The sequence below is a fragment of the Nannospalax galili genome, unplaced genomic scaffold (genome assembly GCF_000622305.1).
Source record: "Nannospalax galili isolate Female #2095 unplaced genomic scaffold, S.galili_v1.0 scaffold3381, whole genome shotgun sequence".
Lineage (NCBI taxonomy): Eukaryota > Metazoa > Chordata > Mammalia > Rodentia > Spalacidae > Nannospalax > Nannospalax galili.
In genome coordinates, this window is record NW_008344842.1 from 284,888 (window position 1) to 302,270 (window position 17,383).

Here is a 17,383-nt window from a genome sequence, read left to right on the forward strand (position 1 = left end):
GCTCCTTTGTGCTGACAGTTACCGGGGTTCTTCATTTCGTTTCAGCTGTTTGGATGGCTCTTTGGCAAAGTCCGTCCTGTTACTGTTGTTTTTGCCGTGTTAGCAGCAATGTCAATTCAAGGTTCAGCAAATCTACAAACCCAGTGGAACATTGTAGGGGAATTCAGCAATTTACCCCAGGAAGAACTTATAGAATGGATCAAATATAGTACCAAACCAGGTAAAAAAAAGTCCAATTAGCTAGAATCCCCTGTCCCCCCACCCCAGAATTTCATGTTACTGCAAAAATTTTTCATTTGTTTGTTTTGGTTTTGGGTTTTTTTTTGTTTAAGACATGTAGCCCCAGCTGGCTTGGCCTGTCCTGGGCCTCACTGTGTAGATCATGCTGGCCTCAATCTCACAGAGATCTACCTGCCTCTGCTTTGAGTGCTGGGATTAAAGGCATGTACCACCATGGCTGGCTTCCCACCCAAACTTTTTTTAAAGGCTATTATCAACAGTGTTTGCATGGTTTAGAGGGAAAATGCTATACACACTTTCTAAATCATTATTCTGCTGTTTTCCATAAATTTAAATTGTATAAAATTTTTCCAAAATTATAAATGCTGCATTTTACCACATTTTTGCTATGCTTATTTCCTTAATGAATTTTTAATATTAGTCCTTCTCATTCCCTCTTGACTCCTGAAAGTTGATCTTTATCCATGTATCCAAAGGGAAACTTGTTGCCCAAGTAGCAAATGATTAAATATTAAAGCATCTTTCATAATTTCTTGGTGCAGTCAAACTTCCTTGGACAATTTGCTATTTTTTTCATAAAAGCATAGACCTGCCCTTGAACCTTTAAGTTCATATGTCCTTGGACTGCAACTCTGTCACTTGAGAGATTACTGTGTTTTCCTGAAAGGAAACCCGTGCCATGCTTGGCCAGTGTCTTCCTGAGACTCTTCTTTGCTCCAGATGCAGTGTTTGCTGGTGCCATGCCCACCATGGCAAGTGTGAAGCTCTCCGCACTCCGGCCTGTTGTGAACCACCCACATTATGAAGATGCTGGCCTGAGGTTAGTGCACAGGCTCACAGTGCAAAGAACAAATTTCATACAGTGAGTGAGGAATCCAGCCAAACAGGAGTGTTTGAGAAAAGATAGGGTGAGTTGGGATCGTTAGAGTAGGGAGAGAGTGCTGAAATAAAATGACTGTGCTGGTGATGGAACTGTTGAGGCTCCACGGAGCAGTACAACTGCTGCCTTTGGGGTTGTGTTTTCTATCAGGCGGAAAATAAGAACTCATGTATTATTGTCTGCGGCAAGATACCTCAGTAGCACCACCATGCCCACCATTCCCCAACACTTACTAGTTGGAGGGTTTTAGCAAGGCCTCCTTTTTAAGGCTGTTTTCTTGAATCCTGAGAAGTCCGTTGAAATTCAGTGAGATTTTGAATTCAGTCTGCATTCAATGAGATTTCCATTCAGGTTTTCATAATATTGTTTGCAATAATAAGCTTAGAAATTTTGTTTGTTTTTAAGACCTATTTTCCCCCATAAATGACAGCCTTGTATTCTTTTGGAAGAGGTAATGGATTTAATATTGATGTACTTTCTAGCATAGGCAAAGCTGTTCATTTCCCAAATGATCAGGTAAATGTTATTAGCATATTGTTTTGCATAACAGTGGGATGTACATTTTATAAATAAAAAGCTTTTTCATTTAAAAAATCAATTTCTTCAAGCTGATCTACAAAATAATTTGTAGAGTAAGTTTTTCTTAAATCTGGACATAAAATAGAGCCACTTGGTGCTGAGTTGTTGGCACCAAGGTTCTGGGACTATTAACCTTCAGATCAGTCCTGGAGTTGTGTTTCCTGTGGCTCATCCCTGTCCACACACAGGGCTGCTGAAGAATTTAAAAACAAAAGCAAGAGATCAAAGAGAAGACTAAGTCTGGAAATGTGGGCTTGTGTTAAAGCCCACCCCCTCCTCCCAGAACACTGGTGCTGCGTCTGCCTTGTGCTTTAATCTCACCCTGGCCCCTTAGCAGAAACTCCTCTGAGGTATTTCCTCTTTCCTCCATTCTTCTATGTAGTATTTTTAGTCTCGTTCCTTGCTTTCTTCCAGAAATGTTGATTATATCCTTTTAATCTTGAAACATTTTGCCCACTTATTTTTCTCTGAAGAGCCAGAACAAAAATAGTATATTCAATGTATAGTCGAAAAGCAGCTGAAGAAGTGAAGAGAGAATTGATGAAGTTAAAAGTGAATTACTACATTCTAGAAGAGTCGTGGTGTATAAGAAGATCCAAGTGAGTATTCAGAACAGTTAATATTTTATAATTGTAAAACACAAAAAGTTAGTTTAGGCTAATGGCAAGAGTTTTTTGGTACTATATCATATGATATATATAAAATAAAACATTTCCAAAAGTATGAGTGAAAAACTTGGTACATAATTATTTGAATTGAACTTTATTTGTTGCAAGTATGTATTTCTTAATCATATGCATGTGTATATTACCTTAAGGAGATTATATTGGGTATTGATTGATAATCTTCCAAATCTTTCTTATTTCCATTTGAGATATATATATATATATATAAACCTTACTTAAAGCTGAGCGTATTTTCCTTCAAAGAACTTCCAGAGTCTTAAGACAAACAAGGAGGTGGCCTTGCTGTACTGCAGTGGATAGGCAGCTAAGAGACTGGGCCTCCATTGTCTGGACTGAGTCTTTGCACCTGACACATGTCCTGCGACTAGATATAGCTCCTTGGTAGCATCAACCTCAAATGAAACTTTCCTTTCTTGCTGTTTCACATATTGAGTGAGGAAATAATCAGCTTTACCCACATCCTCTTGAGTTTATAACTTCTGTTTCCATGGAGAAGTTCACTAAGCAGAATGTAGCTGCCAGAGCCAGTAAGATCTCAAAAGCAAATGGGACTTCTGAAATGAACACGTAGCAGTGCTTTACCAGGGGCTGGGCACACACCTGGCATCCCAGCACTAGGAAGGCTGAGGGGAGGAGTGCAGATCTGAGCTGCATGATGAGTTTGAGACCAGCCTAGGCTGCAGAGCAAGACTCTGGCTCAAAAAAAAAAAACAGCAGCAAAACCCAGAAATGCTACACCTGAGTTTCCAGACAGTAGACAGCAGCCTGCTATGAAAGCACCAGCACTTCCCCCGTGTGAGAAGCGTGGTGTGGGAGCATTTCTCCAGGAGTTGAGGACATCATACGAATGCTTTTGCTGCATTCTCAGAACCACTACCCTGTACTTGAGCAGAAGCTTCCAGGACACTATGTCTGTGGCTCAGTTAGCCTTCCTGCTGTTTCTCGGTGATATCACAGAGTATTAAAAGAAAATGTTCACATATTAACTCATGAATGACAACAACTCTAAGTTCACATACCTTTCATTAGCTCTTTTCCATAAATTTTAGGCATGGCTCATATTGTTATGAGGACATTATCGTAAAGCAGGGCTGGGTGAACATTTGCAATAGAACTCAGTTTCTTGACAGCTTTCTGCTGAGTTAAGATATACTTTATCTTCTTGGGCTTCTTTCCTGAGAAACACAGAGGTCACTGTAAGAGGAACATGATTTTTGTAGCCTTTTTCCTCCAAGTAGTCAGTGAATATGGACCCAAGATTCCCCTTTGTTTTCCAGACCCTTACACAGTATTTTAATTATGCACAAATGGCCAAACCTTTGGGTTCTGTGGTGTTGACAGAGCAGTTTGGGTTTGCACAGTGCCCTCTTCTGATAGGCATAGCATTGGTTGATGTGTGTCGTTAAGTAAATAGAAATTTAGGGTGTATGGCAATAACTGTTGGCACTAAACAAGACCCCCATTTTAACTAGCTTCAGGTTGTGTAGGGCACTAGGGCTTTGGGTTGGGTAGGGAGGGCATGTGAGTGTATCTTCCTGCCTGATGTGGACTTAGCCATGGTTGTATTGGTTCTGGAAGGAGTGAGAACGAAGCCAAGCAGTGGCTCCTGTCCGCCTCCTGCTCTCATTAGATAACTGGCACTGATCCTATATGATTCCAGTCAGACTGATGTGTTCTCTCAGGAGGCCTTGGGCAGGTCCACTGTGCTTCAGTATGAAACAGGACAGAAACTGTGCTGTTCTGACACAAGCACGGGGAGAGCTCAGAAGGGAGATGAGGAAGGGTGACAGCGTTTAGAGCTTAATCTGTGCGTCATTGCTGAACCATCCTATGCTCATGTGTTGGGGGGAGGTCTCATTTACAAAGAACTTAATGGTATGGCTTGATCATTCCTTAACTATATCTCACTGTGAGCAAATATAGTACTAAAATATGCCCAAATGCAAATTATAGATGAGCTTTTAATTAGAAACTCTTAATATTCTCAGTTCTGTGATTTCTTGCTTTCCTTAATTCTTGTAATAGAGTTGTCATAAAGTTAAAATATGTGTATTGAGAAGAAAATTATTGAAGTTCCCATTAGTGCTTTAGAAAAACAACAAATTTCTTTTGCTGGGGCGGGGTGTTCTGCTGTCCCTGCTGGCCTTGAACTCCTTAGCTTAACTAATTTTTCTCTCTTAGCTTCCAGGTTGCTGGCATGAAAAATACACACTGATATGTTCAACAACACAGATGCTGCTAAAAGATGCAGCTGGCCAGTATGGTGAAGCTTTAGGGAGCTCAGTAGTGGGTGTTAGGGGAGCAGACAGAGCCTGTACAACAGCTCTTTGCCCTTTCATATGCTTGTTGCCTGTTGAGCTCAGAGAAACTCAGAGTGGACTCTGCTTCCTCTGTGTCATACTCTAAACTGCACCATATTTGGCGACAGTTTAGCCTTGACAAGTGTGAGAAAGTTAATGGTAGAATTGCAGAGGCAGCTATATTATCTTAGGTATTAAAGGTCAGTGGGGTCCAACATCGGGGTGTTCAGAGTGTGCACTGGAACCCTCTCTCTAGGCACACTTGATGGTAAACCTTCCTGAGAGTTAATCTGATGGAGGTAAAGTAAAAGGTGTTTTTTTCACAATGAACATTTAAGTTACAGAAGGAGATGGGCAAGAAATATTAATAATAACATTGCTTTATGTCAACAAAATAAGAAATAATCAAAATGTGCACCCAGGAGAGAACTGTTAAATAATGCATATCAGTACTAAGAACTATTTTTTAAACTTCACTGGTATTTACAAAACAATAACATACAGAAGTATTCAGAGAATGAAAAGAAAACCCTTGATTTAAAATTCAGATTTCTTTTGTATGGTAGTCTCCGTTGGAATCATATATGGGCATTATCATACAAGGACTTATTTTCAATTAAAAATGTATATATCTTGAGATAAGATTCAGAGAACTTCTGTGAAGTGTACTATATCAGGAGTTACAAGTCTTAGTAGTTCCAATTTTGTGAAAACCCAGCGTCATATGTAAATGTCAATACTCCCCTGTCTATATTGTGTGTAAGAACATGGATCAAAGGTCTGGCAGTCTAGATACTGATATTCATAGAAGATGCCACTGAGTAATGACATTCAGGGCTGATGCATGCACCTGCTGTGTGGTGGGAAGCAGGACCGAATGCCATAAAGGATAAAAGGGACTCAGTGGAAATGTTTGGTTCCCTTGTTTTTTAAAAAGCAAAAGAGCTATGACAGAACAATCAGCAGCTATGGCCAGCTTTCTGTAATTCTCCTTTTCTGTGTATGGTGTAGGGATTGAATGCAGGGCCTGACACATGAGGCAAGCACTCAGTCTTAGCCTTTTCATTTTTGTTTTGTTTTGAGACAGTCTAAGTAGCTTGCTCAGGCAAACCTTGAACTTACAGTGTTACTACTTCAGCCTCTGGGGTATTTGGAATTATAGGCCTGTACCACCAGGCCAGCTTTTCTGTTCCTTAGGATCTCTAAAGCAAGTGGAAATGTAGGAACTGTTTAGGAACCCAACAGTTGTGCCTTTTAAAGACATTCTTGTTTAAAATAGATGTTAAAATTATTTGGAGGATTGGTGTAGATGAATATAAATTGATAATCTTATTTATACCATTATTTACAAGATACATTGTTGACCGGGCATGGTGACAGACCTGTAATCTCAGCCCTTGGGACTCTGAGGCAGGGGGTTGCATCTTTGAGTCCATCTTGGGCTACATAGTGAGAACCTGTCTCTAAAAAAAAAAAAAAAGAAAAAGAAAGAATATATGTTGCTTTTGAGCTAAGACATAAGCTTACCACTGTAAGATTTTCTTTTAAATTGTCAGTGAGTATGGCTCCCTGTGAGTTCTATAATTTTTATAATTTATATAAAATTTGTATAAATTTAATAATTTGTGCACTTCATAATTTTTTAAATTAATATTTTTGTGTGCTGAGCTGTAGGTAACCTAATTTGTGTGCTGTAGATACCTAATTGCTCTTAATCTGCACAGAAGCCTGTATCACAGGCATCTTCCCACCTCATAAATGTGGAAACTGAGACTGAGTGAAGGCAACTAACTACCCCGCACTGCGTTCTAGGCAAGCAGCAGGTGCAAGGATTCCAGGCTCTCACCTGTGTCTGATCAGCCCCTGAGAGCGTGTATTCATTCCATGGTGTGTTCTGTCCTCCTACTCCCATGGCTGTGTCAGCTCATCCTAAAGAGGAGTTATCCCAGCTTACAGAAATAAAGATAACTGTCATAGGACTTTGAAAAGCTAGTTGAAGTAGAAAAACTGAAATGAGATGGGGAGTCGAGCCAGTGTGCTGTACTGTCTGCAGCCGGATGGTGTGTGCTGGTTTTAATGTGTGCATTCGCTTTTCCAGGCCTGGCTGCAGTATGCCTGAAATCTGGGATGTAGAAGATCCGGCCAATGCTGGGAAGACACCCCTGTGTAACCTCTTGGTGAAGGATTCCAAGCCTCACTTCACCACTGTGTTCCAGAACAGTGTTTACAAAGTCCTAGAAGTTATCAAAGAATGACTGCACGTGAGCTGCTGCCTGCAGAGACCCTGTCAGTGATGGTTTAATGATCTGTCACTGTCCTGAATCGTTTTTAAATCAAATCCTCAAAACTGTTGTTGTAGCTGTTTTCAATTGGAAAACATTTTATTTAGTCAGTTATTCTGATTGTAAAAATGACTTATACAGGATCAGTTACTCCTTAAAATCTGCTATGCAAATGAGTATACGCTTGTACTTGATTTCAATATGTGTGTTCCAGTGAACAAAGTCACCTGTATAAAAATACATCCTGGGTCACGACAAAGTTGATGTGCAAATACAGTTGATTCTGAGCTATTGAGGGGCTTATTTTACAGCCTCAGGGCTGCTTACAGCTCTTGGTTCTTAATTTGCCTCTCGCTCTTATTGCTGGACATTCTGGTGATTCTCACAGCTCTCAGTCCTGTCCATCCTGCTCATCACTTGAGCTTGGTAGATGGGGCAGGTATTTGATGTGTGGAATTACTTGTTCATCTCCTTGCCTTTTGCTCTTTTTGCTCTGTGTTGATCTCCTGAGTGAAGCATTTCCTGCCTGTTATTAACCCAGACTCCTGGGTGTTGTGGGGAGGATCAGTTCCTTTAGCTTCTAACCATGGGGCATTATGGAGTCCCTTCCCCCACATACTTTTTTTCTTTTGGGGGTGGGTCAAACAAGTGCTATTTAGTCTTAAGTTCCTTATCAAATACTTATTCTTGGTTCAAGAGAATGAGTAAATGTGTATTTTTCTCATTTTTAGTATTAATCAAATGTTATATTTTAATACCTTTAAACCACTATAAAAATTTTTTCATAATTACAGTTTAAGAAAAACTATTTTGAACAACTCCAAATATAATACATCTAGAGTCTAATGTATACATTAATAGATATGACTTTGACTATAGGATATGGCACTTTCTCTTTTACTGTTGAGATACAGTAAAACATAACTAATTTTTCTGTCAAAAAGTAAATGAATAATGATGAATTGCCTGTCTCTAATAAGACAAAGCCTTAAGCCTTATAATTGTGATGCTAGAGAACATTAGAATATTTCTGTGTGAGGAATGAGTATGTTCAGTTTTATCCTTCATATTTTTTCCTGTTTTATTTTTATTCTAAATCTGCTTTGATTTTCTTGTACAAATTTTTGTTTTTTAGAAGTTAATTTGTATAAAATGAGGTACTTCAAAGCGATGGATTTTCATTGTTTTGAGAAACAGTTTTCAGGATTAAACGCTAAGCAAACTGTGACTATGGCTGACTACACATTTAATTATAGTCTTCTTTTTATTAACCACAGGCAGATTAACCTCATTGTGGATTGTCCTTGAGACCTGAGTCCTCAGGGATGGTTTCCGGTGCCCACTCCTGGCAGCCACGGAAGAGCTGTTCTCTTTCCGCCTTCTTACCAGAGCCCAAGGACAAGCCTTGTCTGGGGATGCACTAGCTTGCTCCCATTGGTCAGCTACAAAGACAGCACATGCCACTGAGGCATGTGGCTTCAGAGATGGCACTGCCCCCAGAGCCAGCCTCACCTCCCGGGCTCTGCCTCCTGTTTCCCCAGTGTTCTGCAGCCCTGTGACCATGCTTTCTCATTTGCTGCTTGACTGTTTTGTTCCTTAAACTGTTAGCAACTTCAGAAAGCAGGGAAGCAACTGGAGAGTGTGGATTGGGAGTAGCATTTGAGTGATCTTGCAGTAATCCAGAAAAATGGAAAGAGGGCCTTGAGGTCAGGGAGAAAGAGGATGGGTGTGGGTGTGGGATGGGAGGTGTGCCTGCCTTATCTGCGGTCCTTCCCTACCCCACTATGGGTGGATCCAGCTGTTAAGTTTTTTTTTATCCTATTTTAAAAGTTATTTTCTATTCTCACCCTCCAACAGTTTCCTTCATAAGTTCACATGTAATGATTGGAAATTCTGTACAGAAAAACAGAACATTAAAATACTGTCCGAACTGTTTCACTACCTGGGAAACATTAAAGTAGTCTAAATTAGTTTTTTTGCAGAATCCTTTTGTAACTGTGTTTCTTACTTTTACTCACCAGCAAGCTCTGCTTGTATTTTAAGCAAGTCAGCTTGGAACAGAGGCCTTGGGGGTCCACTGCGTATTCAGCCTGGAGCACTTCTAGCAGCCGCCAGTGCTCTGCAGTATGAATGCTTTTATGGCAATGTAGAGTAGTAATAGATTCTGTGTACCTGACAATGCAGTATTAAAGCTCAGTATTTTATGTATTTTTAGCATTTAAAGATATTTTTGCTTTAATGTGAGGAAAGCCAGGAAGGACAGAAGGTGATTGGAGTAGCTGTTAGTGTGACATCTAAAACAAAGCCCAGGCAGTGTTTCCAGAAAAGATAGCCTCTAACACTGCTTGGCAGAAAATGTGTGCTGTTAAAGTAGGCCAGTGATGTTTAAAAAAAAAAAAAAAATGAAAGGATGTGTCCAAAATAAAGCACTATTGCATAGGAGTATTGTATTTTTATGACTTTTTTGACCTTTGTTTACATGTACTATATATGTTAAATAAAAAAAAAATACCATGAAACACGTAGGAAGTGTTTTCCTTGTGCACTGCTTTTGTTTGCACATCGACTGTGAACCTGTGGTGTTTGATTTTATAGTCAGATAGCCATGAGCTGGTTTGAATCATCCTGCAGTCCTGACTGAAGGAGCAGTAACCCTGGGACCCTTGAGACTCCCTTGTCTCAGTTGCAGATGGGAGGTGCTGGAATTACCCGAGGTTTTCTTATGTTTATGGCCAACACCAGCCATGCTGTGTTATCCTTTTCAGCAAGGGATGTATGTGTTAATGTTAATGGCAGAGCTGCTGACAGCCTTTCTCCATTCATTAAACCACAGACGATTTGGTGTAATAACATTCCTCAAGTGGTAGTTACACATTTTTGCATTATCATTAATCCTGTTTGAAGGAAAGGAAGTTTAGCTTTGTTCATTTATGTGTAACTAATTTCCTAACACCTTGATTCTGATGTCTTTGGTGAATAAAATGTTTCGATGCAATGTTTCTCAAACTGTTGGCATCAGCATCACCTCGAAAGTTCATAGATGGGCTTGCTCTTCCACAAAGTTTTGGATTTTTTTGGTTTGAGGCAGGGACTCCAGAATTTACATTTTAAAGTTTTTTATTAGCATATAGTATACATAATGCTGGGTTTTATTATGACATTTTCATACATGTAAGTGTTTAGGTCATCTCCCCCACTGCCTTCTCTTGTGACCCTCAGTCCCACCAATCACCTTTTCCCAACTCTCTCCCTTCTGTTTATACATTTATGTGGGCATGGTTGAGGGATTTACCACAGGAGCATGGGCAGTTTACCAGTGACTAGTAAATGAAGAAAATGTCTCCCTCTCCCCTAGCAACCATTAGAACTGCCAATAGGCTCTTCAGGGGTGGCTAGGCCTCATGAGTTATGTATGCAGGTACCCAGAGCTGCCAAGACTTCAGAAGTGCCACATGACCTTGCCATGCAGGGAAGATAGCGTTCTACAACCTTCCACCCCTTCCTCACCTTTTATAATGTTCCTGTGCCCTGCCCCTTTAACTACGTTCCCTGAGCCTTCGATGGCGGTGATAGAGATGCCCCATTTATCACTGAGCATTCAGCACTCATTTATTCTCAATACTTTGATGAGTTGCGGCCTCTGCAGTAACTTCTGCCCAATGTAAAAAGAAGCTCCTCTGGCCAAAGCTGACAGCAGCACTCATCTACCGGTAAAACATTCTGAAGACAATTTGACAAGTACATCGTGTCCACTTAGCAGTAGCTTCCCCACTAGAGCCTTTGTTCTCCCTGCTATAAGTGTTGACCAGACACATGATGCAGGCCCCAAGTCCCATCAGAAAGCAGTTATCCTAAGTCGTGCCACTATTGCACCCATGGGCACATTTTGCCTGGCAGGTTAGTACTATAGCATTAAGGGACCACAGTTAAGAAAGACTTGACAGTTGTCTTCCAGTAGTCTTCATAGCACCTAGCACCATGAAAATCTAGCCAACAGGGAAGAAACTTCCAGCTCAGTTCAAAGTTGGTTTGTCTGTGTCCTTCAGCCAACTAAAGTAGGTGGTATTTTGAGCAGTAAGGTCTTACCATCTGTATTAGTTACTTTTCTGTTGCTGTGTTGAGACACCATGACCAAGGCAACTTATAGAAGAAAGAGTTTATTTTGGCTTCTGGTTCCTGAAGGAGAGTCCATACTGACAGGAGGTGAGCAGAGCAGAAGGCTAGGAGCTCATATCTTCAAGGGCAAACAGGAGGTAGAGAGAATACACTGGAAGTGTGGCAAGGCTGTGAACTCTCAAAGCCTGCTCCCAGTGTCATGCTTCCTCTAGCAAGGCCACTCCGCCTAAAGGTAACATAACCTACCAACTGGGGACCAAGTGCTCAAATACTTGGAGCCTAGGAGGGATGTTCTCATCTAGTTACAGTATGCAACCCATAGTTGTTTTGAGTATGTCTTGGGTCTTGTTGACCAACAACATGTAGGGAGGTAGCCCACCCCTGCCACTGAGGTGTTCATATTGGTTTTTACATTTTTATACATGTATACTATGCATTTTGGTCATATTTGCCCTCATAACCGTCCTTGCCCCCAACTGGCCCTGTAGTTCTTCCCAGCCAGTCACCCTTCCATGTCATGTTTCTGCTTTGTGACTCAAGCCTCAACAGGATCATTTACAGGAGCATGGACTACTCACCAGTGGCTATACCACTGAAGATAATCTCTCTCCTTCTCCTGAAAGCCATTTATTGCATTGATTACCTCAGAAAGATGGGGCCTCATGATCCTTTCCCACCTCTATGTTGATGGGCCCAATTTTGTGCAGGTCTTGTGCTGATCGTCATAGCTGCTGATATTTCAAGAGTGCAGAGGCCATTCCCATGCCCACAAGAAAGCAACACTCCACCTCTTCTCCAGCCTTTACATTCTTTCTGCCCTTCTATGCTGTCCCCTGAGACTTGGAGGGGGTGGTAGTGATGTTTCATTTAGATCCCAGCTTTCAACAACAGTTACTTGCAGCACTTTGACCAGTAAGGAGTACTCAGAGTAACTCGCCTACTATAAAAACAAGCCTCTGGCCAGAGCTGGCAGCAGCACTATCTGTGGGTGGCTTAATTTCTTCCTGTTGCTATGATAAAAATATCCTGACAAAAGCAACTTAGGGTCACAGTTACAGGTTGCAGTCCATCAAGATGGGAATCAGAGCAGCAGGAGCCTGAGGAGCTGGTCACATTGCATCCACAGTCAAGAAGCAGAGAGTGATGAATGCATGCTTAGCTCACTTTCTCCACTTCATACAGCCCAGGATCCCCCTGCCCAGGGAATGGTCCAGCCCACAATTAAGATGGGACTTTGCACATCAGTTAACATCATCAAGATACCCCACAGGCATGTCCAGAGTCTTATCCTGAAGTATTTACAGGTTCTGTCTTGTTGACAGTTAACACCTGCCCAATGAGCACAATATTTAGATGGCAATTTGATGACCTTATGGCTTCTGGTAGCAGCTTATTCACCCACACAAGGTACTTCTGCTCAAGCTTTGTCTTTTATTTTTTAATAGATTATAAAACAACAGGTTTCCTTACGACTCTTTGTGCATACTTAGTTTTGGTTGACTCAAATTGCATCTCTTTCCTGTCCTCAGGTTGTGCTGACTGCTCAGGGACCATGCTCGAGAATGGCTTGTCTTAAGTGATGGGTTTGGGCTAGCTGGAAGGATGACTTCTAGGGGGAGCCCTGTTCCTGACAGCTCATACCACCATGGCATCTGAGTTGACCTGTTACATCCAGGGCTAATTTTCCCTGTCCATCCTATGATGCTTAGGGGGCCTAGATTTAATCAGATTTGAAAGGAGCAAAGAACAGAAAGATAAATTTGAACTCATTGACATGACGTGGATCGTTTAAATATTTTGTAACTACACCTTGTTTCTAGTTCAGAGATGGAAAAAGTGAAAATCTATTGAAATGGAACTTTCTTTTATAACATTACTCTGTCTAGGAGAAAACATAAATTCAGTAATTTGTGAGGATTTAAAATTTTTACTTCTCACTTTATTACTTTTGTTTGGGCCTCAGAAGTTTTCAGTCTTCTCCTTCTACAAGAAAGCCACTGAGAATCAGTACTAGGTCATCAGCTCTCCACTTCTCCCACCTTCCTTATCTCTGCATCCAACTAGATGTTCCTCCTCTAAATCTGTAAAAGTGTTCTCAGCACCGAAAAAGTGGAGTTACTTTTAACGTGATTGCATTTGTAAGCTGGTCTTCATTTCATTGCACCAGATCAGGACAAGTGCTTTCATGTTCCAAGGTAGTTATTATGTGTGGTGGTTTGAATGAGAACATCCCCCATAGGCTCCAAGTATTTGGACATTTTGTTCCCAATTGGTGATGCTGTTTTGGTAGGTCTTGGAAGGTGTGGCTATGCTGGAGGAAGCAAGTCACTTGGAGGTGGTCTTAGAGAGTTTTTAAGCTTTGCGGAATCTCTACTCAAGCTCTTGTTTCCTGTGCCTGCTTAGCATCTGCTCCTCCTCCAGCCACCTCTACCACCATGTCTCCCCACCACGATGGACTGACTCTTGCCCCTTTGGAACCATAAGCTAAATAAACTCTTCTTTTATAAGTTCCCTTGGTCATGGTATTTTTATCACAGCAACAGAAAAGTAATACATTATGCTACTGAAAGGTCTTAGAAACTTTGTTTTTGTATTTCTTCCCATGAAAAGAACTGTGGAATTCTAAATAAAGAGTTGAAAACTTCTCTCCTGACTTTGAGTCTTGTAGTATAATTAAGAGATAACAATCTTTGTGTGTATGTTGAAAATCTTTATATCAGGTCACTGATCCGATCCTACCTTAGCTTTCAAACAACTGTTTCCTATGCTCAGTTATCTTTAACCCCAAACTAATTATGCTGTGAAATTGGCTTATAAATAAATGATAGTGATACCTGGCATTCTGTTTGGGAAGATACTGTTTTAAATGCAACATAAAATGATTTCCTTGATTTTTAAGCACCTGTGTGTTTTTGTTTTACTGTATGCAAATTTAATACTTTGGGGGAAAGTTTAATTAGCAAAATTAGGCTCATTTAGTTGTTATGCTGATTGCTCCAACAGCTTTAATCCTTACTGGTTTTGTTTTTGTTTTTTAAATATTTATTATTTTATTTTATGTGTATGCATGTGTTACCTGCATGAAGGTAAGTGTACCCGTGTTGTGCATTGCCCGTGGAGGAAAGAAGAGGCTGTTGGATCCCCTGGAACTGGAGTTACAGACAGTTGTTAGCTGCTTTGTGGGTGCTGGGATTCAAACCCCGGTCTTCTGCAAGAACAACCAGGGTTCTTAACTGCTGAACCATCTCTGCAGCCCCAATCCTTATTGCTTTTTAAGATTTAAAAAAAAAAAATTTATTGGGAATTTTTGCATCTATGTTCATTAAGGATATGGGTCTAAGTATTCTTTTTTGATTGTGCCTTTACCCGGTTTGCGTATTAGAGTGATGCTGGCTTAATAAAAGGAATTTGGGAGTTCTCCCTCTGTTTCTATCTTTTTGAATAATTTAATTAGTATTGGTGGAGGTCTTCCTTAAGTATCTGGTAGAATTCTGCTGTAAATTCATCTGTGCTTGGGCTGTTTTTAGTTGGGAGGCTTTGCATTACTGTTTCGATTTCCTTGTATGTTATGAGCCTGTTTAAATTGTTGATCTCTTCTTTGTTTAACTTTGGTGGGTCCCATGATTTTATATATCCATCCATTTCTTTTAGATTTTCAGATTTATTAGCATATAGGTTTTTAAAATATTCCTTTATATTGGTCTGGATCTTTTGGGTGTCTGTTGTGATGTTTCCCCTTTCATCTCTGATTTTGTTGATTTGAATTTACTCTTTCTTTCTTTTGGTTAACTGGGATAAGGGTCTGTCTGTCTTGTTTGGCTTTTCAAAGAACCGGGTCTTAGATTCATTGATTCTTTGTATTATTTTCTTTGTTTCTATTTCATTAATTTCTGCTCCGATTTTTGTTATTCTCTTCTGCTGGGTTTGGGTTTCATTTATTCTTGCCTTTCCAGTGTCTTGAGTTGCAATGCTAGGTCATTTATTTGGGCCCTTTCTAATTTTTTAATGTAAGCCTTAGAGCTATAAACTTCCCTCTTAGGACTGCTTTTAAAGTGTCCCAGGGGTTGTGTTATGTTGTGTTGTCCTTTTTGTTGAATTCCAGGAATTCTTTTACTTTCTTTATTTCTTGTCTGACCCACTCATTGTATAGGAGTGTGTTGCTTAATTGCCATGACTTTGTGTAGTGACTAGGGCTTTGTCCAGTGTTGGTTTTGAGCTTTATTGCGTTGTGGTCTGATAGAATGCATGAAATTATTTCAATTACTTTGTATTTTTTGAGGTTTGTTTTGTGGCCCAGTATGTGGTCAGTTTTTGAAAAAGTTCCATGGGATGCTGAGAAGAAAGTATATTCTTTGGTGCTTGGGTTAGGTCCATTTGATGTATGGTATCATTTAATTCAGACATCTCTCTGTTTATTCTTTGTCCAGTTGACCTGTCTAATGGAGACAGTAGGGTACTGAAGTCCCCTACTATTACTGAGTTGGGGTTAATCTGTATCTTAAAGTCCTGTAGTGTTGTTTTTATGAATTTGGGTGCACCAGAGTTTGATGCACATATGTTAAGGACTGTAATATCTTCTTGGTTAACTGTTCCTTTGATCAGAATGAAATGACCCTCCTTATCTCTTCTGATTAGTTTTACTTTGAAGTCTATTTTGTCAGATATTAAAATTGCAACCCCTGCTTGTTTCTTAGTGCCATGTGCTTGGAATATTCTTTTCCATCCTTTTACATTAAGATAGTGCCTGTCCTTGAAGGTGAGATGGGTTTCTTGCAGACAGCAAAGAGATGGATTTTGTTTCTTAATGCATTCACTTAGCCTGTGTCTTTTGACTGGGGAGTTCATTCCACTGATATTTAAGGTTATTATTGAAAGATGTGTATTGGTTGCCATCATTTTGATTGCTGTTTGTGTTCTCTGCCTAATTTTTGTTTCCTCAATTAGACCTTTATTTTCTTTTGTTGCCCCTGGGTTATAGTTGTTTCTCCCACCACTCTCTGTATTGCTTCAAGTATTCTTTGAAGGGCTAGGTTTTTGGACATGTATTCTTTCATAGTATACTTTTCATGGAAGACTCTTCTTTCCCCCTCAAATATAATAGATATTTTTGAGATCATTCACCATGATCAAGTAGGCTTTATTCCAGAGATGCAAGGATGGTTCAATATATGCAAGTCAATAAACATCATTAATCATATAAATGGACTCAAAGACAAAAACCATATTGTCATTTCAACAGATGCAGAAAAGGCTTTTGACAAAATTCAGCATGCATTTATGTTCGAAGTCCTAGAGGGAATAGGACAGGAAGGAACTTACCTCAACATAATTAAAGCTATACACAACAAACCCACAGCCACCGTCATTCTAAATGGAGAAAAACTGGAAGCATTCCCATTAAAATCAGGAACCAGACAAGGGTGTCCACTATCTCCACTCCTTTTCAGCATAGTGCTTAAAACTCTTGCTAGAGCAATAAGACAGGAGAAGGAGAGTAAAGGAGTACTAATTGGAAAAGAAGAGATCAAACTATCACTTTTTGCAGATGACATGATACTATAAGAGCTCCCAAAAGTTACACCTGAAAACTACTAGAACTGATCAACACTTTCAGTATAGTGGCAGGTTATAAAATCAATCTACAAAAATCAATAGCCTTTCTATATCACAATAACAAGCAATTAGAGAAATGATAAAGGGAAATGCTCCCGTTCACAATTGCTGGAAAAAAAAAATCTTGGAATAAATCTGATCAAAGATACTAAAGATCTCCAAATGAAAATTTTAAATCATTAAAGAGATTGAGGAAGACACCAGGAGATGGAAGGACATCCCATGCTCATGGATTGGAAGAATTAATATTATCAAAATGACCATCCTACCAAAAGCAATATATAGATTCAATGCCATCCCAACCAAAATCTCTATGACATACTTCACAGAATTAGAACAAAAATCCTTAAATTCATATGGAAGCACAAAAGACCCCGGATAGCCAAAGCAACCCTCAGCACAAAGAACAACTCTGGGGGAATTACTATACCAGATCTCAAAGTATACTACAGAGCGATAGTCATAAAAACACCATGGTACTGGCACAAAAATAGACACATAGATCGATGGAACATCATTGATGATCCAAACCTGAGTTCACACAATTTCAGCCACCTGATATTTGACAAAGGTGCCAAGAACACACAATGGAGGAAAGACAGCATCTTCAACAAATGGTGCTGACAAAATGGGATCTCCACCTGGAGAAGAATGAAACTAGATCCTTATCTTTCACCTTGCACAAAA

The 17,383-nt window shown here is 40.0% G+C and overlaps 1 protein-coding gene across 1 annotated transcript in view; it reads left to right on the plus strand.

The window, feature by feature from the left end:
• The window catches only part of Dpy19l1 (dpy-19 like C-mannosyltransferase 1), a 101,987-nt gene extending 92,501 nt beyond the window's left edge, over positions 1-9,486 (plus strand). The window contains exons 19-23 of the mRNA XM_029567402.1: positions 46-220; positions 961-1,060; positions 2,173-2,298; positions 6,784-6,971; positions 8,245-9,486. Of these exons, the coding sequence (XP_029423262.1) occupies positions 46-220; positions 961-1,060; positions 2,173-2,298; positions 6,784-6,940 (558 nt within the window). The 3' untranslated portion in view covers positions 6,941-6,971; positions 8,245-9,486. The remainder of the gene's footprint in view (positions 1-45; positions 221-960; positions 1,061-2,172; positions 2,299-6,783; positions 6,972-8,244) is intronic.
• The last annotated feature ends 7,897 nt before the right edge of the window (positions 9,487-17,383 follow it).